Consider the following 23,264-nt stretch of genomic DNA (forward strand, 5'->3'; position numbering starts at 1 on the left):
TTATGCACATAAAAATATTCTGAGAAGGGGTCCAGAGGCTTCCTCAGATATGGCCAGAGAGGTCCATGATACCCAAAATGGCTAAGAATCTTGCTGTAAAGTATAAAAACAACTATATTAAATGTAAATACTAGCTTTATGCTATTCTGTTCTCAGTCTTTGCTGAACTCAAGAAGCTTTTTGACACTTTAATTGCATAATTTTCTGTCTTTTATAATGTTGTTTGATAAAACTTTTCACATCTTAATAGCAATAGTTTTTCAAAATACTCTCTACTAAAGGTATATTAAAAATCTTATTTATGCTTGGAGACCTAAATTGTTTCCTGTACTGGTACATGCTTTCTTCTCTTGACTTATTTCAATTATTATTTTAATTTTTTTAGGTGGTTGTGTTTGTGTTGGCTATTTCATTGGTTAACTGAATCAGGTCCAGGTTCTATAGTGTTTCCTTCCACAAGGAAGCTTTTAAATTGGTGGGGTTTTTTTTCCTTTTTTTTTTTAATGAAAAGATTTATGATATTGTTCATAGAAGTTGGAATAAAATTTAGTCCTTTATTTTTGAACATATCTGAGTACTATTCTATTTCCTTTTTATCCAGTTTTTAAAAGCTTTATTTTATGCATCTTCGTTAATTTGCCATCAGTTGTTTTTTAAGTGCTAGGAAAGCATCAGTTTTTGTTAATAAGAGGAAACATAGCATTGCAGGGACATAGCTAGACTTATTGTCAGTAGACTTGAGTTGGAGTCCCAGAGCTACCACACATTAGTTCTGTGACCTTGGGCAAATAAATTTAATTCTCAGAGCCATGATTTCTTAGGTGCCTTTCAAGTCTTACTCTTCGTGATTTTATTTAGAAGCTCACAACTATTTTTCACTTGAGATATGTCTGAGCTATTGGGATAAAATGTTTTTGCCTTTTAATGACATAATTTAAAAATTAACATTATTTATATTTCATTCTTTGTGTATTAAAATTATCACTGATAAGAAATGAACATAAGTGAGACTTGTTTCCTAAATTTTTTATCGAAAATTTATTGAGTGATCACCTGGAATAATGTCAGGGAGGTAAATAAGGGCAATCTCTGGTCAAATTAAGGTGTTTCTCTAAACCACTCAATAATGAACCTCAGCAGTCTGGTAGCATTACAAGGTGTTGTTCACAGTTGAATGAAGGTGCCTGTCTAAAGACCAATCTTTGTAAAGTACAAGCTGTCCTGCTCTGATTTCACTTGATGCCTATCTAGTGATGGGAAAAGAACGTAGCTCTTAGGGTTTGTTTGTGTTTCCCAGAGAGTATGTGTGGACAGGGTTTTCTCTCTTCAGCTCGCTTCCTCCCAGCTTGCAGGGGCATCTTCCAACACACATGTGGTAGTGTCCAGTTGAATAGAATCTAGCTGCAGTGTTGAATCAAGTCAGTGTGAAGAGCTGAGAGCTTGGTACTTGTGGTGGTATCTGGCCTGAGAACCAAGAGTCCTGCTGGCCATAGAGAATGGGTTCTGGTTCTTTCTTAAAGACAATAGACGTACCCTTACACCGGGACTTTAGCTTGGCCCAAAGCTGGAGATGATGGAAACTAGCACTGTTCCTAGGGCAGGGGTACCAGTTCTTTCCTAAACTGTGTGGCTGTCTCGTGGGCCAGGGTTTTTGTCAAGCCTGAAGCTGCCAATAAATGCCCTGTGTCCCATGCAGGGAGCAGGATCGATGACCCAGTGGAGAGCCTTTCACAAGGGCATGTTGAAAAGATGTCTGGGGGCCCAGTGATGCAGGAGGGATGAGGGGCCTTAGCTACAAGTGAGCTTCAGTATTGAATGTCTTCAAGGAGAGGCTGGATGACTTTTCTCACGATTCCTGGTCAGTTCCCAGTTAGATTAGATAGTTGGACATCCTTTCCACTTCTAAGATTCCATGGTATTATAATTGTGTTACTGTTAAATTCCATGCTTGAAGAAGTATGCTCTTTTTAGATGGTACCCTGTTAGGTTTTTAATTTGTCATATCTCTTCATAATCTAGTTGAAAAGTAAATTGCCTAGCAGTTAATAAAACATCTACTATATTCCACGTACTGTGCTAAATGCTGGGGCTACAAGGAAAGGCAAAAAACAGTCCATTCTTTCAAAGAGTTCACAGTTTCATGAAGGTCACAATATGCTAGCAACTACATTGGAAACAGGATTCGTCAGGATGAATTGGAGATAGTCTCAGAGGGAAGATGCCCACATTAAGGAGACCTGGGAGAGGCTTCCTGCAGAAAGCCAGAGAAGCTGGGAAGCTGAGAAGGGGGAGGAGAGTGCCCCAGGCATGAGCAACAGCCAGCCGGAGCAGCCAGTGGGCCAGTGTCGCTGGGTCATGGAGGCAGAAGGGACCAGGTTGGGAAGAGCTTTGAAAGCCCAGCAGGATGATATGTTGGAACCTGGAGGTTCAGGGCAAGCTGTTGGAGTTTGTTGAATAGAGAGGGGCTGTGGTCAGATCTATGTGGTAGGAAGATCACTTTGACAGCTGAGAGGAGTGCAAAAGTATTTGTTTCAAAATTTATTACAACTTTTAAAATTATTATTTTAAGTAAATCTTGATGTGTTTTTTTCTGGTTCCACAGAACGGAAAGATGCAGAAGGATGGGAGACTGTGCAGAGGGGGAGGCCGCTCCGTTCACGATCTACAGCAGTAGCCCCCAAAGTTCCAGTCATTACAGAACCTCTGAGGTCAAAAGATGACAGTGATAAAGAAAATGTCCTTCTCTTTCCCGTGGAAAGCCAGCAGAAAGGTGGATTTACTGGGGATGGTCCAGCCAATGTTGTAGAGCCTCTGCCCAAGGAGCCATTACCTCCTTGTGAATGTCCTCTGGCTGAAAGAACCCAGGTAGGAGAATCCAGACTCCCATGGCTACTTTTGTTTTTATTATAGTGTGTTAAATGGTAGCAGTATTACTTACCCGTAAGTTTCTTACCCACAAGTCAGCAGCTGTTTGCTAGTTTATTTATATTAATCAATTTGAAATGCTTTAATTATTGGATTTGGACTGAAGTCCTCTGCCAGTACCTCATCTTATTGTGGTGGTAACTCCTAAATTTTTGAAAGCCGTGGTAATAGAATACAAACCCAAGTAGGACGTGCTAAGCTTGGAATATAGGGTAGGTGACAGACTATCTGCTTTTTTTCAGGACTACCACCTACAAATATTTATTATGAGATTGTTATGTTTTAGGTACACGTAGAGGTATTAACGTGTACAAAGATAAAAAAGGGGGCAGTTCTTGCCTGTGAGGAGGCAGGGGAGAGAGTGGCTTAGACATATATAAATATACTACCCTAACAAAGGAACAGGTGGGTGGCACAGTGGATAGAGGGCCGGGCCTGGAGTCAGGAAGACCTAAGTTCAAATCTAGCCTCAGACACTTACTAGCTGTGTGACCCTGGGCAAGTCACTTAACCCTGTTCGCCTCAATTTCCTTATCTGTAAAATAAGCCGGAGAAGGAAAGGGCCAGCCACTCTAGCATCTTTGTCAAGAAAACCCCAAACGGGGTCACAAAGAATCGGACACGACCGAAATGACTGAACGTCCACCACACCAACCCCTAACAAAATATGAAAAGCTCATCTTCAGGGATTGCTGGTTGTACGTTATTGAGCTCTGATTGCTCTTGAAGGCTGTCCTCCTGAAGTATGGAGGGTGCGTGGGATCTGCATTAGTAGAAGGAGGTTGCACTACTGATGAAATCAGTCTTGAGGCCCCAGTGGGATCTCTTTACCCCAGGTGAGAAGGTAGAGGCAGAAACTATTGCCTCTGGTTTCAGGAGAAGTCTGAGGCCTTGTTTTGGAATCAGCCCATACCACGTGCCAGGCACTGTGCTAAGAGATTGGGATACAAACCTAAGCAAAAAGAAAGACAGTTCCCTGCCCTCAAGGTGCTTATGTTCTAATAGGGGATGAGAGCAAAGGGAGCCAAAAGCAAGCTTTCAGAGGGCCTGAGGGTGAGGGAGAAAGTAAATCTCTGTGTGGGGCGGTAGGGGGGTGAGAGAGCCCCTGAAGCGTGGTGGCCAAGTCAGGAAAGTTAGCGTTGTGTGTGAGAAATAGTGCACTGAGCAGTGTGGAGGGACCACAGAGTGTGGGGGCAGGGGAATCATGTTGAAAGGCTAGAAAGATAGACAGGCCCCAGGGTGTGAAGGGCCAAACCCTGGAGGGAATAGGAAGCCATCACGGTTTACTGAATGGGGGCCTAATGCAGTCAGACCTTTGTAGGAAGAGACATATTTGAGAGATATTCAAGAGAGAAATCACAAGATTTGGCAGCTGACCGGATGTGGTTAAATGTGAATGAGGGTTGGGAATCTGGGTAGCTTAGAAGACGTCAGCCCCCTGAAAGTTTGGTAGAGGTGTACACTGCGAAGAAAGACTCTGAGTTCTGTTTTGGTCATGTTGAGTATGAAATACAAGTCTTAGGTGTCTTGTTTGAAATGTCCCATAAGTGACTGGGTCTGCAGATAGAGATCTGGGAATCAGTGCATTAAGATGGTAATTGAACCCTTGAGAGCTGATGAGATGGGGAAGTGAGAAAGTGAATAGAGGAAAGAGAAGAGGGCCAAGGCAGTGACAGTTTTTTTATATGATGCATCCAAGAAAGAGATATTGAGCTTTTACTGTATAGATATGTGGTAAAGAATACAGTTAAAAATTGTTTTTTCTTTTAAAATTTTTATTGGTATAATTTGTTGTTACGTTGACTAATCTCTTCTAGTACCCCTCTCCTTTCACTGGAGTCACTCTGTATAACAAAGATTATTTTTAAAGAAAAAACGAATGAAAAGGGGAAAAAACTCTTTAAAAAACTGGTAAGAGATTTTGAGGTTTTGTTTTCTTACTCAATTTGTATCTCTTTTGTTTTATTGGATTATTTAATCAATTCATATGTAAAGTTATGAGTTAAATTAATATTTTTATTCTTGTCTCTAATATGACTTTCTTTTTCAGAATTGTGATTTTTAAAAAATTCATCCTCTTTAAAGATATTGTTTCTTAAGTTATTTTTGCTTAAGTTATTTTAAGGAAACCCTATTTCCATAGGTTCTTTTCACCCTTAAATTAATCCCTTCATTCCCAATTGATAAATGGTCAAAGGAAACAGGCAGTTTTTAGAAGAAATCAAAGCTGTCAATAGTCAGATGAAAAAATGCTCTAAATCACTACTGATTAGAGAAATGCAAATTAAGACAATTCTGAGGTAGCACCTCACACTTATCAGGTTGACTAATGTGACAGAAAAGGAAAATAAGAAATGCTGGAGGGAATGTGGAACTATAGGGGCACTAATGCATTCATGATGAAGTTTTGAACTCCAGCCATTCTGGAGAACAATTTAGAACTATGCCCAAAGGGCTTACCCTTTGACCCAGCAATATTACTAACTAGGTCTGTATTCCAAAAAGATGAAAGAAAAAGGAAAAGGACCCATATGTACAAAAAATATTTATAGCAGCTTTTTTTGTGGTACCAGAGAATTAAGGGGATGCCCATTAATTGTAGAATGGCTGAACAAGTTGTGGTTGTATGATTGTGATGGAACACTATTGTGCTTTAAGAAGTGATGAGCAGGGCAGTTTGAGAAAAACCTGGGAAGACATTAGCAAACTGATAAAAGGTGAAGTGAGCAGAAGTAGCAGCGCATTATGCACAGAAACAGCAATACTGTAATGATGGTCAACTATGAAAGACTTAATTACTCTGATCAATACAGTGATCCAAGGTAATTCCAAAGGACTCATGATGAAAAATGCTATTTACCTCTGGAGACGGAACTGATGAACTGAGTGTAAATCAGAGAATATTGTTTCTCATTTTCGTTATTTTTTTTGCCCTCTCCCTTACCCCCCTTCCAACATGGCTAATACAGAAGTGTTTTGAGTGACTTCACAGGTATAATGGGATATCATCTTGCTTGCCTTCTCAATGGATGGGAGAGGGAGAGAATCTGGAACTCAAAATATGAAAAAAGGAATGCAATAAATAGATAAATAAATAGATAAATAAATGTTCTCCTATTCTTTGTACCCCTCTGTCATCCTTTCCCCTAGTTTTTAGAGTTTACTTATTCATGCCTTTTTCATTCTTCCTTTTACATAATTTAATTCTCCCTCTTTTTTCTTTCTCCATTAGTTGATTAAAATCCTCCCTCTTCTCTCCTTTAACTTATTTTGTTTTTAAATATTTTGTGTCTTTTTCTAAAAAGGATCTCTTTATTTTGTTATCTTCATTAATTCTCTTTTCTGTCTATTCTGAACTTTTATTCTTTCATTCATGGTCTTTATACATCTTTATTTCTTCTTTAGTCTGTGTTCCTCCGAATTAAAGCTTTTTCTCTTTTGCTTCTTTGGAGAGATTTGCCAAGGCAGATTCAAGTTTTTCAATTCTGTCAATCATTTCTCCTGTATAGGCCACACATTCTGCTTTGAAGATTCTTATTTCTCTCTTGTACCATTCGGGAGCATCCTGCTGTGATTCCATGCACTCCTGGGAAGCCAACATTTTTGCTGCCTCGTCATGTGTTGCTTCATTTTTCTTTGTCTTGTTATATTTACTCAGAGATTTCTGGGTTTGTTTAGATGCCATCTTCCCTTCTGTTATTAATAGCTAAACTGTTGATGTATCTGTGTACACTCAACTTCTTAAACAGAATTTTCTTTGGGATCTCTGCAATCTTCATTCTTTTTTCTTTTGCTCCCCTATCATTCAGTCTCTGATTCCTTTTCTCTTGATGGCAGATCCCTGAAGGTTGGAATTCTAAGGTGTCTATCATGCACTATCACTGACCTCAGTCCCTACACCGAGTGACTTCAGTGAGTGCAGAACTGGCTCCAGCTAGAGGCTAGCCTCCTTTCCTCCCTGCCTGGGGTAGCACTCCACACTGGCACCCTGCTCCCCTTCTCTCTGTCCTTTAGTTCAATGGCTGAGATGTCCTAGGCTGACCCAATTTCTGACTTCCTCTGTCTCCACCTCCTCTGTAGCCATTAAGAACCAATCTCCCACAGTGCTATATTGCCACAGGATTGTCTAATTTGGAAGCAGGGCTCAGTGCCGCTTGGGAAAAGCCAATTTTATCACTCTGGGAGGGCGGCAGCAGGCGGGCCTGGTGCTCCTCCTGAGGTGGATGAGACCCGGCTGAATCCCCCAGGGGCTCGGAGCTCTGAAAGAAGCCGCTCGCTCTCGCCTCCGACCACTAAGACGTCTCTAAAAATTTTTTTAAAAATAATTTATAACTTTTAATCATGGATGTGATATAATCTGATAGTGCATGATAGACAAATTTGTCTGGTGGAAGCTTTCAAGGACAATTTATGAAAAGTCAAAGCAATTTGCCCCAAATCTTATTCTAGTGCTGTCCAATAAAAGTTGCTGAAGGTTTCCGAGTTCATAGTGATATTTGTTTTCCCATTGTCGATTGGAAGATTGAGTTTTCATGTTTTTATCTTTTTCAACATGTCTTTATGCTTTTAGCATTGATTTTTCCCATATAAATTGCATTGATCTTGTTATACACAATGTTGACTATATTGTAAATCGCAGTAGTGCTAATATAAATATTGCCAACAAGATTATAAACCATGGTGACTGTAGGATAAATAATGTTGATGGAACATAAATGTCATGATGTGATTTAAATAATGTTTGTGCTAAAATCAACATCATTGGAGACTTCAGAGTTTGACCAATTGTGGAATTATAAAAGCCTGCTTATAGAATTTAGACAATTTTTAATATTTACATAAAAATCAGCATGATCATTTTTATGGCCTTTGCAAATGTACCTTTTTTTTTAAAGGAATGATGTGACTGGGATTTAAATTTTAGTTCTTGCTCATTAGTTTTATTTTTCTTTGAAATGATTCCATTTTAACAATGTAATTGTAAAAGCTATCTGTTCTTTCTTGGTACTTTTGGTTCAACTTGTAATTAGATGTTACTTATCACACCATTGAGATTGACTTTATTTGGAATTTTTAAAAATGGATTTGCACCTGTTAAATTTGCATAATTCTTGTTGTTTTCACATTAATGATAAATAGCCACAAAAAGAGTATAGCAAAGTGAAGGAGATACATAAATCTGAAGTATGGACACCAGATAATTATACTTCAGCATAGTATTGGTACTCTGAGATATTATGTCATTTTATTAAGGGATATTTTAGGGCCTGAGAATTAATGCTCTTCACCCAATTGACATTAATTATACATGCTAATTAATGATACTAAGTTCCATAGTGTTATTTTGAAGAAATCTGAAATATATTATTTTTTTTCGACATGCTCCCTCCATGTTTCCTAAATCAATCAGTGGCCTGACAGGAATGTAGAAGTGTACCAGCAAGTTTTCTCAAAAGAGATTGAGATAGCTATTCCACTGAATATACCCAGATGAGGAGACCATAAGACGTCATCAGTGTGAAAAACTCCTAGTGTGGGAGCCCTTTCCACCAGCACTGATTACAACCCATTTATGACCTGAAAGGTACATCCTAGAGAGTTGCTTGAGTCACAGAGAGGCTAGGTGACTTGACCGGGGTCACGTACCTGTGAGTGTCAGAGATGGCCTTGGAGCCCAAGTCTTCTGAATTCCAAAACCAGGCTGTATATACCCACCTATACTGTACCCAGCTTCTCTGCCACATTGCACTCTGATTTCTTGCTTGAATTTGCTTTGTCAGAAATGGACAAAATACTGTGACTAGGTTTTTATATTCTTGGTATTAGTAAAACAAAGGGCTTACCATTTTTGCACTAAAATAAATTTGTTATGTTTTGGGAGTTAAGGGACCTAGATTGCAGAGCTGCTTCAGCCCTTCCAACATACTGGCCGGGACACCAAAGGAAGGGAATTCCTTTCTCTAGTTGTGAGGAAATCACTTTATAAACCATGAAACACATTATTATCATTCTCACCTATTCATTCTGTAAATGTATTTATTCTCTTAGTTCACAGTGCATCCGTTAGATGACATCAGGAACTCTGGCAGTGGTTTAGTTCAAGAAAATTCTTTGCAGAATTCTTGTGAAGTCCCTGTCCCTCATGTTGGTGCTGATTGCATTTTGGATACGCCGCAGACTGACCCTCCTGCTCTGCAGTCACCTACAGACCAATTTCCAGCAGAGAAAGCCCAAATAGAAAGTGAAATGGACCCTTCAGATATTTCAAATGTGAGTGCTAATAGATTGGTAAGAAGAAATTCTCAGAATTGTAAGTAAATATCGTTTTAAGAACATGTTGCTTTTTTTGAACCCATTAAACATAATATGCTGAAAAAAATATGAGCCTGTATATCTTCTAAAGTCTCAAAGTACATTTATTCAATGGGATTTTGGTTTTTTAAACATTTTTATTTTGTCATTTTACTAATATGATAAGCCACTGAAAAATAGTCAGAAGTGATATATTTTAGTTTTAAAAACAATGACTAGGCTCCTGTAGGGAGAGATGCTGAATAAATTTATGCATTTTATTTTTCTGTTTTTACTTCATGTTTTCATATCTAAAACTCATTATTTGCTAATTTTAAATAATATTAATGCTTTTATGTTTTTAAGGCACTTGTGTTCTTGTTAAGAAAAAATACTAGGCTCACATGAAAATTGATACTCTAGATTTTAAAAGAAAAAAATTCTAAATTTATTATTTAGCTATAGCATAAAATATTAATAGCAGAAATAAATCTTATTTTTAAAAAAACATTATTTGTTTTATTATCAGAATACTGTATTCATGACTTGTTAAAGGTTGAAAAGTAGGAGCAAATGAAGAGGGAGTTAGATATATGTGTAAATTGATCAGAATTACTTTTTCCTTTTTTCAATAGCTAAATGGGAAGCTAGAGTGATTATTTCATATATGGATTCAGTCTGAAAGTGAAATTTCAGAAAAAAATATAATTCTTAAGTACCATAAGATAATTTTAAGATAAAATTTTTTAAGTACTTGCTTTTATATTACATTTACTTAAACTATTCAGCTTAAAGTAGAATAGTAGAAACTTTGGTTTATTCAAGAGTTGAGTTGATATCTTCGAAGCTAAACTATGAAGACCTGCTTGTAATATCAAGATTACTATCTTCTTCTTTTTCCTAAGGGAGTTTTATCTAAACCAAGATAAAAAAAGAGTTGGTTTGTGTTATTTTGGCTGAGACACTTCTATTTGTGGCTGCAGATAAGTACTTTATTGTGAAATGGGAAGATATAATAAACTGCTACATAGATGAGGGGACTATTTTCCTTTTTTCTTTCTGAGTATTGTTAAATGATCTATTATTGTTAAAAAGTGATCTCTGGCCCTTGTCATTTATTTAACTAAAACACAAGCAAAGAAATAATTGAATGCATATTTTTCTATGTTAACGTCAACCCTTGTGAGCACTGAAAAAAATATGCTGTTAAGAAATCTGGTTGTCCTGTTTCTGTATACTATCCATTGTGAGGGCTTGTTCTATGGAAGTTTTTTTAAAAAAAAAAAGAGGTGAGGGATTATAAACACTTATTTGAAATTTACTCTTGAAGAAAAGAATAAAAACGGAATTGTCCTGTTGATAGTCTGAAGTTATGATCATATCTAGAATTAAGAATCATTTAAAGATTGCAATTACAGAATTTGGCCATGGTGATTGAGCTTAGAGCACATGTTTGAGGGAGGTAGATTCATTTGCATATACAGATAGACTTTTTATATCTTTCTTTTATCGTGATTCTTTATATGCCTTTAATCTTCTTGTTCTATTTGATTATTTGGAAGTCTTCATTTTCCTTTTTTCCTTTTTCTTAGTTTGATTATTACATAATTATGAAATGATGAATGAGAAACATTAAATTTATTTTTACTTATGGATTATCTAAAGTGCCTTATATGATCAACTCATGCCATGCTGAATTTTCGAAAGGGATACCTTCATTATAGTAATTCTAAAACCCATACCTAGGTATCTGGCTTCTGAGATATTAATTATGCCAGTCTTCAAGGGCATACATAGACTTGTGGCATGGCAAACTGAAAGACCACTGTTTACTTTATGGCATTTTAATGATTATTCTTCCCTGCAAGGAAGTATTCCTCTGATGTCTCATTACGTAGAGGTGATCTTTGCGTTTTTTTTTTTTTAATGGAGGCAGTTAAAACAAATTTATTGGCATTCAGAGCTCAGGGAAGTGGCCAACCAAGACGAGGTGATCAATCCTGGGCTGCTGATGGAAAGGCATGAAAGATAACTGGAATCAGATCTCAATCACTGCCTCCCAGCTGGTTGTAACTTCGCCAAGACAATGCCTTTCCCTTGCAACTGTAGAAACGCCCTGAATTCTCCTCTGAAAGTGTAGAAAAGAGCTTCAGCATGCTTCGCACCGATTCTTCTTTCTTCAGAGGAGGTGCACAAGTTTGACAAGCGGTCATATCTGTCTGAACCCAGCCAGGGTGGATAGCAGCACACAGGATTCCTTCTTCTTTAAGGGCCAGGCTTTGGCAGCGGGTGAGCATGTTCAGGGCAGCCTTACTGCAGCGATAGGATAAAACACGACCATATTCCCAGCCAAAAGGTTCTGTTATAAAGCCTGCGGTACTAGAAATGTTGATGATAGCAGCCCAGCTACAACTGAGACTATGCTGAGGTCCTGTTTGGGCAGCCTTCTTCAACAAAGGCAGGAATGTCTGGCCCATCTTTAGGCTACCAACAACGTGAGTCTGGTACAGCAGGTGCATGTTTTCTTCTGACTCAGAATGGATTGTATCGAGGAAGACCCTTCCAGCATTGTTGATGAGTAAATTCAGCCCCAAGCCTTCCAGTTGCTCCTTGACAGAAACTGCGGCCTCTTGGATAGAAGCAATATTCTCCACATCCAAACGGAGGATCCGAACATTGGAGTGCTGAGGCACGAGCTCTCAAAGTCCCTGGGCGTCAGAGGGATTCCTGCAGGTCGCAAACAACATCTGGGGAGGTTTGGGCAATTGTAGCAATTGCCTGACAAACTCCAGCCCCAGCCCGCAGCTGGCTCCGGTCACCAGCACGCTGGAAGGGCTTAGGACAGCCACTGAGGGATCCTGGCTTTCCATAAGACCTTTCTAAAATCTGTCTAAAGACAAAACTGCTCCCCAGTTTTTCTGTCTCCTAGTCCCACCTTTATGCCCCAGGCAATAAAGCTCTGGAAAGGAGAGCAGCTTCACCCTCTCTGTCCGATCTTTGCGTTTTCTCAGGCTGTGGAAGCACAGCAAATGCCCTGGGGTGTCCTAGTTATCTGGAGAAGCTTACAGTCAGGGCCCCCCAGAGCCAGTGGTATGAAATCAGCCATGGCCCCCGGTGGGAAGACTCTTCTGTGCAAAGTGACTCATGAAAGTAATCTACGGAGATTTTTATCTTTGTTAGTGGAGAGAGGGATTCCACATGCATGAAAATCACAAGGTTGGTGAAGTATTGAAATGATAATATTGTTATGGATAAAACTCCATTTGTATATTTTAGCATTTAAAATTGTATTTATGTTATGAACTTATAATTTAATGAATTATAATTATGATCATAATGTTATAACAAGAATTGCATTTAAATTTATCACTTTCTGTTTTGAAATTTGACATCTTAGCTAACTGAATCCCACAGCTTAAATTTCTGTAATCTTGAAAACGAATAGGATCCATGTCCAGTACATTAAAAACTAAATGCTAGGTTAATCTCCCACTGATCAATGATTTCTGGTTTATTTTATAGTCGATGGCAGAAGTTCTTGCTAAAAAGGAGGAATTAGCAGATCGCTTAGAAAAAGCCAATGAAGAGGCCATTGCTAGTGCAATTGCAGAGGAGGAGCAGCTAACCCGAGAAATTGAGGCAGAAGAAAACAATGACATTAACCTGGAAGCGGACAATGACAGTGATTTTTCTGTGAGCATTCAGAGTGTTTTTGGTATGCATAGGGTCATAATTGCTTCAAGATTTTATCTATTAATGAGTACTTATTAAAATGTAAGCAAGGAATTAAATTTAAATATCTATTGAATCAATTACAGACCTTTTAAAACAAACTCTTTCCTAAAGAAGAGGAAAGAAGATTTTGGTATTTTGGAAAAGAGATTTGGTATTTGCACTATAGTTGCCAGTTAGAAATGAATTATGAATAAATAAATTTTATGTGCAAGACATGTCATATGTAATTTGTTTATCTAAATTCCTAGTTAATGGAAATAGAAAACATTTCTTCTTGAAGAAAGTACTTGCACCTTGGAGGTAGATTTCTTGGATTCTGGCAAGAGATAAATGATCCCTTATTTGGTTGCATTGATTATTTGCTCCATAGATGCCACCTGTCCTTGCCCACTCCTCCTATGTAAGATTTTCAGGTGTTCTCCTATAAATCTTCTACAGGGAATCCATTCAGTGTACTGGGGCCTTCCTCTGCATCAAAGTTCTTAACCTTTTGTGAGTCATGGACTCCTTGGTCAGTTTGGTGAAGCCTATGGACTCCTCAAAATGATGTTTTTAAGTGCATAAAATATCACACATAGTATTACAGAGGAATCCAGTTATATTGAAATATAGTTATCAAATATATAAAAAAATTCACAGACTCCAGGTTAAAAACTCTGCAGTCTAGGTCTCTAGGTCTATTGAAATTACATGCATACAAATGAAATGTACATGGAATATAGACATTTCCACCTTTTTCAGTCATGTATCTCTGTGATTACAAGCTACCTGCTACTTTTTTTGTGTAATTCTTTATTAGTAATATATTTTCAGTCTTCACACACCTACCATAGACCTCTCTTTTACCCTTTGGCTGACCCACCATTTTAATTCTTTCAAGACTTTTGGTACCGTGACTAGCAGTCATTCCTCATCATCACTGAGAGAATATTGTTGTTAAAAGCACGGGCCTTTGTTTCAGGGAGAATCTTGAGTTAATTAAAATTACTGTGCAGGTTACACATCACAGTACCTGTTGGTGGATGAGTTCTGTGGGCCGTCTGTCCAGCTGCATAGCCGAATGTGGACAGCTGGCATTTTTGATTCACTTGGTTTTTCCTGGGTGAATAGTTGGACTGAAACTCTTCTCAGTGATTTTGGAACCCAGCAAGCTTTGAACCTTGGGTTTGAAGAAGTGCATCGGTCTTTATCAAAGAGTATTTATTAAGCCTCTATTCAATTCCCTGTCCTGGGTGGGGAACAGTGGCTGCCCCCCAGGATCTCACACCCGACTGAGGGAGAAGGTGGAGACAGGATGCCGTTTGTTCATCTTTTTATCTGTTTGCTCTTCCAACTTCATCCTTACATGTTAATAGCATGGTTTTACATAGTTGGGCCTTTTGCCCAGCCTCCTTTCAGCCTGTTTGTTCCTTTATTGCATCGAGCTGTTTTTATCCAGGAATGCTGCTCCCAACCTTCCTTTCTCCTCCTTAACTTTTGTGAAGTTTAGGTTCTAAACTGGTGCTAGAGTTGGCTGACACCTCAGTCAGTCAGTCAGTCAACTAATATTATTAAGCACTTCTTTGTGCCAGGCACTGTGCTATGCATGGGGATATGAATACAAAGGATAAGACAATCCCCACCACAACAGACCTTAAATTCAAATGAGGGATATAGTGAGGACATAGAAAAACATACTGCACAAGTATAAAGAGAAGAAATAGAAGTGTTTGCAAAGTGGTTAAATACAAGGTGGTTTGGGAGGAGGGCGCCACCAGCTGGGAGGATCAGGAAGTAGAAGATGGGGCCTGGGCTACATCTTAAAGGAAGAGAGGGACTCAGGGTGGAGCAGAGGAGGGATGGCATTCCAGGCACGGGAGAGGCGAGTGCAAAGTCTTGGAGATGGAGATAGAGTCTTTTTGGGTGAGGAGCAGAGAGAACGACAGTTGGTTTGGATTACAGAATGTGGTGGGGGGCAATCATGTCCAATGGGATTGGAAGGACAGATTGGGGCCAGATTGTGCAGAGCCCTTTGTGTTTTATCCTAGAAACTCTAAGGAGTCCATGGAATTGAGTTGATTGAGTAGGGGAGTTAACGGTCACATGTGAGCTCAAGGAAAGTTACTTTGGCAGCAGTGTTCAGGATGGATGGGGGGCAGGGACGACCGGTCAGTTGGCTGTGGCAGTTACCAACGTGGAAAGTGTGGCGAGCCTGCACCAAGCTGGGAGATAGTGATGAGTAGAGAAGAAGGATTGGAAATGGCAAGTTGGCAGCTGATTTGATAAGTGGAGTGAAGGAGGATAAGGTATCTAGGCTAAGCCTTTGCAGAGGTTTGTTTTTTCTTCTCTGGAAGTTCCCTGTATGTCTTTGTCACGCTGTCTTCTGTATTCAGAACTTCTGGGCAGTTTTCTTCCTGTTTCTTGAATTGTAGTGTTCAGATCTTTTGACTTGTGTTCTTCTGGGAGACCTATAATCCTTAAATTGTCTCTGCACTTCCTGTCTCTAAGATGAATATGTTTGGTTTTGTAGAGATCATGTTTTTTCTTTCCATTATTGCTTTTTGTTTCTCTTCTTTCAGTTCTGTGTATTTGCAGGTACGATGTCAGTGATACTTGAAAAATTGTGGAGAATAGGAGATGCATTTCAGGGTTAGAAAATGGCAAATGTTCACGTGTTCAAAAATGGGAAAAGGATGGATTCCATGAAATCGTGGGCCAAAGAATTTGACTTTGATTTCTGGCAAAAGCTTGGACCATGTTATTATAAAGATGGTTAGGAAATATTAAGAAAAGGAAACCCTTAAGAATAGGTCACACCAAAGTCATCTCATTTCCTTTTTTGACTGGGTTACTAAGCTGGTGGGTCAGGAGAATGCTGTGGATATAGTTTCATTTGATAAATACCTCTTGGTAAACTTTTGGAAAAGAAGGCGAGATGTGGGCCATATAATAGTACATTTAGATGCATTTAGAATTGATTTAATGACTGGAATAAAAAAGTAGTGATTGATGGTTCTATATCGTCTTGGAAGGAGATATTCAGCGTAGTGCCCCAGGGATCTGTGCTTAGCTCTGTGTTGTTTAATATATGCATATTTTTTATATTGCCAGTTGGTGCCTTTTGTTTGGGTATCACATTCTTTTCCAAATATGTTCCTCTTTTCTCCTCCCAAATTATCCTTCACTTGTAACAGTGATAAAAAAAAAAGAAAAAAATAATAATCCAGCAAAACTCCTACATTTATTGCCAATTGTTGAGCTTCTCCCCATTCTTCAGGATCCAGCTCATCATATACCATCTCCTTGGACTTTTCATTCCTCAGAACTATCATAGCCCTTTTGTTTGTACCCCTCTTGTGGCCTTATCAAGTTCTTCCATGTATTAGAATAATGTATGTACATGTGTCTTGTATCCTGCAAGATTGTAAGCTCCTCAAGGGCAGGGGTCATATCTCACTCACCTTTGAATGTCCTGCAGTGCTTAACAGTACCTTTCTTGAAGGCTCTCAAATGTTTGTGAAATGATTGGGGGGAAATGACCTCATCTGACCTTGTATGCAACGTTCCATACCCATAGTTCTGTCTTCTACAGAGAAGGGCTGAAGGAACCTTTTCTTATTCGGGCCCCTCCCAGTTATTATAATTAGGTGTCTGACATTCTTATTTTCCCTTGTTTGATCCTTTTAGAATAGTGATGAATGAGTAGTGGTCTGTGCTGGGGGAGAAAGTCCATGGGATCACAGCTCCACTAATGTAGAATTAGCCTATAGAAACTCTTGTCTCCTGTGCTAAAGCTGCTGCTTTCTTTACCCTGTATCTGTTTACAGTTTGCATGTAGCATGGGAAGAGTCTGGGACTAGCGGACAAAGCCCTGCCTTGGTCAGAGGTCTTGCCTCTAGTTCTCGCTAGATGCCTGTCATCAGAAAAGTCTTCACTTTGGGTGGCTTCGTTCTCTCCTCTATAAGATGGAAATAATCCTTGCCCTGTCTGACTTACACCGTTGTTGAGAGGGCCAGACTTCATCAGCCTTAAAGGGCCATGGAAACATGAGCTCTGGTTAGATGAATGTGACCTATTACTGGTATTTCTTTATTTAGTCTCTTTCTAGTAGTTTATTCTTTCATTTCAGAAGCAGTGGGATTTAAGTCAGATACTCATTCTAATCACTTGAAATTTAATATGGACTGTTAAAACTGTGTTTCAGTTTATGGCCTTATTTTACTATATTTTACACTGTTCAAATTTTATTAAAGCAACATTCTAAAATTTTAACTAATTAAATGAGATAATTTTTCTTTTTCTTTTTCCAGTTTTGGTTAAGTCAGATATATTTGAAATTCTGTTATGTTACGCAGATGCACACACACACACATACACACATAGAGTTTTTACTAGCATAGAATTTTATTTGAAGATTTGTATTTAAATTTTCCTTATTATATTTCAGGCTAGTGTAAGCAGTGGAAGTATATCTTTCTGTGGCATGTCTATGGACTGGAATGATGTCCTTGCTGATTATGAAGGTATATATAGCAGGCAAATGTGCATGTGATGTGCTTATAAGTAGAGATAAACTTATTAGAGTTTGTTTTCTCTTTTTTGAAAAATGTTTTATTGGTTCCTTTTGTTTTTATACGAGAGTCATTTCCCATTCCCTCCAGATTGAACCCTTACTTCTGAGAAAGAAAAATAATGAGCATGTTTATTCGAGTGATCACGTCTGGCTATGTATAGGTTTGAGGGTTTTGAGAAGAGCTGCCTGGCATTGTGATATTTGTAGTTTGGAAGGACAAGCATTCCCTCTGCCTTGAGAGACATTGGGACTGTGGTGATCTTCGGGCTAGAGGGCAGAATTGAATCTTGCCTAGGAGTTTGATAGGCAGGTGCCCAGTCTTTAGGAAACAGAATGAGAGTTAGGGGTGAGGACTGTCACATCTGAGCAGCAGCAGTAGGCAGTGTGTCTCCCCACCTCCCCTGAGCTGCAAGACATCACAACTTGGCTAGAAAGGACTGGTAAGCAGGATGTCATAACTGAAAAGGTAACAAGAGGAGAAATGTAAAAAGGGACCTGAAAGGAAAACTGTCAAAAACTGTGAAAAACCAAAGGCAGGGTCAAGGTGAGCCTCTTTGAACAGACCGCTTGGACTGGAGCTGTTTTACTTACCTCCTCGAGGACTAAGGCACGTTCTCCCAACAGGCCTCTTCTCTTTCCCCAGTAACAGACACTGTCCTGTTGACTTTGCTCTCTTTGTCTTACCTAAATGTTTCCTGTATCTTGATTTTACCTCAGACTAGGTTGGTATTAGCTAGAGAAACACAAGTCTTTAGATTACTCCAAAGAGCCCATGCTTCTCTCTGAATCTTGGGAGATTTCTAAGTGAGCTCTGTACTACTGTGATTTTATTAACATCTTTTTGTCTGATGCGACTGTGAAACAGCAGAGGAAGGGGCAGTACTGACATGAGGGCCATTATGTTACCCTAGACTACAAGTGAGACAGTGCCATAGGAGGGAGCGCTAATGACATCTCCAGCCCGGCCAGGCCCTCCTTGTGTCCTGCTCAGACTGTGGCTGTAGTCCCTGGTTCATCTTCCTTCCTCAGGTCTCTCCCCATTCTCAGCCATCAAATTGATCTTCCTAAAATATAGACTGATCTAGTCCCTTCCAGTGGTTCACTGCTGCCTACAGGAGCAAATATAAAGTCCCCTCTGGTTTTTAAACCCCCCAGCCCCCAACCTGTCTACTTGCTGTTTCTCCAGTATTCTCACTTCTTACAATAGCGCCCCCTCCTTCCTGCCCAGCATCCTGTGAGACTGGCCGCCTAGTGCTCACATTCCCCTCATCTCCTCACTTCCTTCAAGGCTTGGCTAAAATCTCTCCTTTTGTAAGACTCTTTTCTCCCTTAATGCTAGTACCAGTAGGTCAGTAAACATTCATTAACCACCTACTACTGCCAGGTGCTGTACTAAGTGAGGCTCTAATTACAAAAAGAAAATCAGTCCCTGCCCTTAAGGAGCTTACAGTCTAAGGGAGGAAGACCACACCCAAAAGGAACCTGCAGGGCTGGGGAGTGCAGGGAGGGAAGGTACCCAACCAGGGTCCAGGTGGAGAGTGAGAAAAGTCCCAGAGTAGTGGTCTTGCAGCCAGGTGAGAAACATGGGAATGTCTGAGCTGAGCTCACCCTCCAGACAGAGACGCCTTTGAGGGGAGTGAGGAGGTGGAGCAGCAGGGCCAGAGTAGTGCAGCCCGAAGAGTGGCCTCCCTGTGTCTGTCACCTCCCGACTGTACATCGTCTGCCTGTTGTCTGCATGCTGCTGCCCATTGGTGTTTGAGCTCTTGAGAGCAGGCCCTGTCCTTAGCCTCTTAGCTGAGGGAGTAGAGTGGAAACCAGGGAAGCCTAGGTGGGATAGACAAAGGGCCACTGAGATTTATTCCACCGTTCCAGATAGAGAAGGGAACAGAACAGGTTGAATACCTTCTACAGTGCCACTAGGCCATAGTGTACAGAGCACCGGGCCTGGATGCAGGAAGATTTCTCTTCCTGAGTTCAGAGCTGGCCTCAGACACTAGCTGTGTGACCCTGGGCAAGTCACTTAACTCGCTGCTTGCCTCAATTTCCTCATCTGTAAAATGAGCTAGAGAAGGAAATGGCAAACCACTCAGTGTCTTTGTGGAGAAGACACCAGATGGGGTCACGAAGAGTTAGACATGAATGAACAAGAACTGAACAGTAACAGTGCCAGCCAGCAGTGTGTGTGTGTGTGTGTTTTGCAGGCATCACGTATATCGTTTTCTTGGTTCTGATAATTTTGTTTTGATGTTCTAGATGTTCAGACATCTAGATCTGTAATGGCCCTTAGAGGGAGGCCGTCTATGCCAACAGCCTCCTTTTACAGATGGAGAAAGTTCCATATAGATCTTTGATCTTCCGTGCTCATGCAAATTCCTGATGTTCCTTATTTATTACTCTTGCCTCAGCTCCTGCTTTTTTAGAGTTAGCAGGATATTATAACATGACATGATAGGATGTTCCTATTCCAAGTGATTTATTGTGAAAAGAAACTCATTGAGGCAAGATGGTGGAGCGATTTTTCTGGGCGCGTGTCCCCTAATAATAGCAGATAATAGCAGTGAAAAGCTCCCAGATTCAGAAAACACACAGTATCAAGAAGAACATAACTGAAAGAACTTGTCCCAAGGCAGTTTTTGCAGAAAGATTGATGGGCCAGCTCACCAGTCTGTTTTTCTTTCCTTCCACCCCAAGTGACCTGGCTCCTCCTGGCCACCTCTTCTTCACCGTCTCTCATGGGTAGGGCGGTTCTGAACTTGCAGGGCTGGTGTAATTGCTGGTACCCGTTTTGAAATCAACCCTTTTATCGTGGTGTTGGGGGGGGGGTCGCCTTCCTGCTCCCAGGCTGTCCGGTGGCCTGATCGCTCTGTGAGGCTTATTCCTTCTCACTTAGCTCTCCTTGTCCCACATTTTTTTTCTCCTATAATAATTACTTTGTGGCGAGTTTTGTTGTGTTTTGTTTTTGGTTACTCCTTGCCGACATTGTTGTTTTTGTTTTCTTGGGCCTCTCGCTTGTATTGTTTAGTGTGGTGAGGGGCAGACTTCCACTAGGATACCTATCACGTCGCCATCCCTTCTTCCTAGAATTCCTTTAGAGTTTCTTTTTACAGTAAATCATTGAGAAGGAAGAGATGTCTTTTCAAGTAGTCAGTTTCAAAGTCTTGATTTTCAAAAATAGTATATTCAGACAAGGTTGTTCTCTAATAACAAAAATAACTGATTTTTAACTTGGGACAGCTCGCGAGTCGTGGCGTCAGAATACATCCTGGGGTGATATAGTTGAGGAGGAACCTGCCAGACCGCCAGGACATGGGATTCACATGCATGAAAAGCTTTCCTCGCCCTCACGCAAAAGGTTTGAGCTTTTAAACCTGATTTAATATCCTTTCTATCAAAAGAAACTGGCCAGCCCAAACCATTAAAAACAGTCGTCACTTAATCTCCTAAGGCCCTTTGCCCTTGAAAACACGCTGACACATTCAGAACTGCATGCCTAAAACAAATAAGATGCAGGCAAGAACAGGGTTTATTTTCCAATAAGTTTAATAGCTGATTTGAGCATAGACTTTTTTCATTGAATCTTCTGAAGTGTTTGTCCCTTGTTTCTTCTTAATGTGTCAACAGGACAATTGCAGAATCTAAGAAGAAACACGAAGAAAAGCAAATGAAAGCCCAGCAGCTAAGAGAGAAACTGCGTGAAGAGAAAACATTGAAGCTTCAGAAACTGTTAGAACGGGTAAGCTTTCTTGTCAGGATGGAAGAGAGTTCCTTTCTTGGAGATTGTGGCAACTGGGCCTCGAGCTGGGGTTTGTTCTGTAGTCGCCTTGTCACACCCTTTGTCACATCAGCTTCTCTTCTGGTCTGCTGCAGGAGCAGTTCGGTAGACTTTCTTGCCTGCGCTACCTTTGCCTTTACTAGCTCTAAGCTATCCTCCTGCAGCCACCATGCTGACTGACCATATTATACCCCTGCTCCGTGACCTCCAGATCACACATAAACTCTCTCAGTGTTTAGAGCTCTATATAACCTGTCCCCCTCCTCCTTTCTCGTCATGTGTCATCACACACCCCTGCAGGGCCCTCTATAGTCCAGCTGCTCTGGCCTGTGGCAGCTCCTTGAACAGAAGATTTCATTTCCCGACTCCCTGCCTTTACCTGCTTTTTCCTCCTGTCCTCTTACCGCCACACTCTTCCTTTCCCTGGCTCCTTCAAGACTTCTTCAATGAGCCTTTCCTAGTCCTTCTCCTTTCAGATGACCTTCATCTATTCTGTATGACATTTTTAAATTTATTTTCAAGTTACATTATTTACAAGTAGTTTCCACCACATTAGAATGTGTATTCCTTGAGGGTATGGACTGTGGTTTCTTGCTTTTCTTTCTTTCCTTAGCCCTTATCACAGTACCTGGCATTTAGGTGCTTAATAAACACTTATTGACTAAATGAATATGTTCACAAAAACTAACGTGAATTTTCTAGAAAGTGAAAGTAGTTTTTATTTACTTGGATATATTTAATATAATTGATATTTATCTAGTGCTTTTTTCTCTTTTGCAAAGATTTTTATATACCATATCTTAATTGATCCTCAAAACAGTGCCAGGAGGTGGGTCCTGTAGGTATTATTATTCCCATTTTAAAGATGAGGAAACTGAAACTCAGAGAGATTAAGGGGCTTACTCATGGTTGCTGAGCTGTTAAACATTAGAATTAGAATTTGTACCCAGGATTGATTGATTCTGACTCTGTTATTATACTGGTCATTCTGCCTCTTCGTCGAGGTAGGTAGGTTATGAGTTAGGAAGGTACGTTCACACACTGTGTCCAGAGGTGGGTGCGCAGCATGGTGAAGGGGTTAAGACTATATGATAATGGAGGGTTGATGGCTAGGTATCTAGGAGTCTTTAGCATGTAAGAGGAAAGCAGAGCTAGGATCACAGAGTAGGGAGGAAGTAGTGTGGCCTGTCCAGAGAGATCTAGAAAATGCACCAACCCAGGTCTGTGGGGGGAATCCAAGGGAAAAGCCAGAATGAGTCCTATTTCCAGCCCAGGCCAGCATAGGGAGACAGACAGAGAGGTCTGTGGGCACTGGGGGCATGGTCTGGCCCCAGGTCTGCTGCCTGGAGCATTCCATTGCACAGGAAATAGAAGAGGACCGAGATCTGAGGGGCATCCAGGGGTACATCAGCCTTATGCAGAAGACAAGGACAGGCCAGCTGGCAGTTCACTCATCCGCTGCCCAGTTCCTGGTCAGTGTCCAGGGCAGATCGAAGAAGCGACGTGTGACAAGGGGTAGTGTCTGAGGCTGAAGAATCGTGAGCTCTAGGCTGTGTAACAAAGGAGGAACAAGAGCAGAAGCAAGTAGTACCTGTGTGGTGTTGACCCCAGCATCTTTGTAGGTGTCAGTTCTAATCTCCCATACATTCTGAAGCCTGCAGCAATATAACTAAGGTACAGATTGCAGAACAAAAGGTAGCTTGAAGTTTTGTCACTCGGAAGCAGCAGGTTGATTTCCAGCTGCCTGATGGTAACTGAGTCCAACAGCAGTCTACTGGGACTGCAGTTATTGTCAGGCCAACAGCAGTGTTGCAGACATCCAAACCCAGGTTAGGAACTTGCTCAGACTGAGAGGACAGTGATGAGACTCTTACCTGTGTCACGTCACCGTGGGAGCACCGAAAGCTTGTTGTTGCCTGGCCTGAGCTGCCCCTGAGAACATGGAATAACACAGTACTCCTTACCCAGAAAAAGCAGCCTGAGGACCAA

The 23,264-nt window shown here is 40.4% G+C and overlaps 1 protein-coding gene and 1 pseudogene across 1 annotated transcript in view; one reads left to right on the forward strand and one right to left on the reverse strand.

Moving 5' to 3' along the window:
- Positions 1-23,264, forward strand: part of SCAPER (S-phase cyclin A associated protein in the ER) — a 415,034-nt gene that overhangs the window by 90,422 nt on the left and 301,348 nt on the right. The window contains 6 exon segments of the mRNA XM_020976028.2: positions 2,603-2,865; positions 8,974-9,195; positions 12,739-12,909; positions 17,378-17,453; positions 20,738-20,855; positions 21,125-21,236. Coding sequence (XP_020831687.2) covers positions 2,603-2,865; positions 8,974-9,195; positions 12,739-12,909; positions 17,378-17,453; positions 20,738-20,855; positions 21,125-21,236 — 962 coding nt within the window.
- LOC144456215 (C-signal-like) lies at positions 11,262-12,086 on the reverse strand (annotated as a pseudogene).

Source organism: Phascolarctos cinereus, unplaced genomic scaffold (assembly GCF_003287225.1).
Source record: "Phascolarctos cinereus isolate Bilbo 61053 unplaced genomic scaffold, phaCin_HiC Scaffold_3;HRSCAF=262, whole genome shotgun sequence".
NCBI lineage: Eukaryota > Metazoa > Chordata > Mammalia > Diprotodontia > Phascolarctidae > Phascolarctos > Phascolarctos cinereus.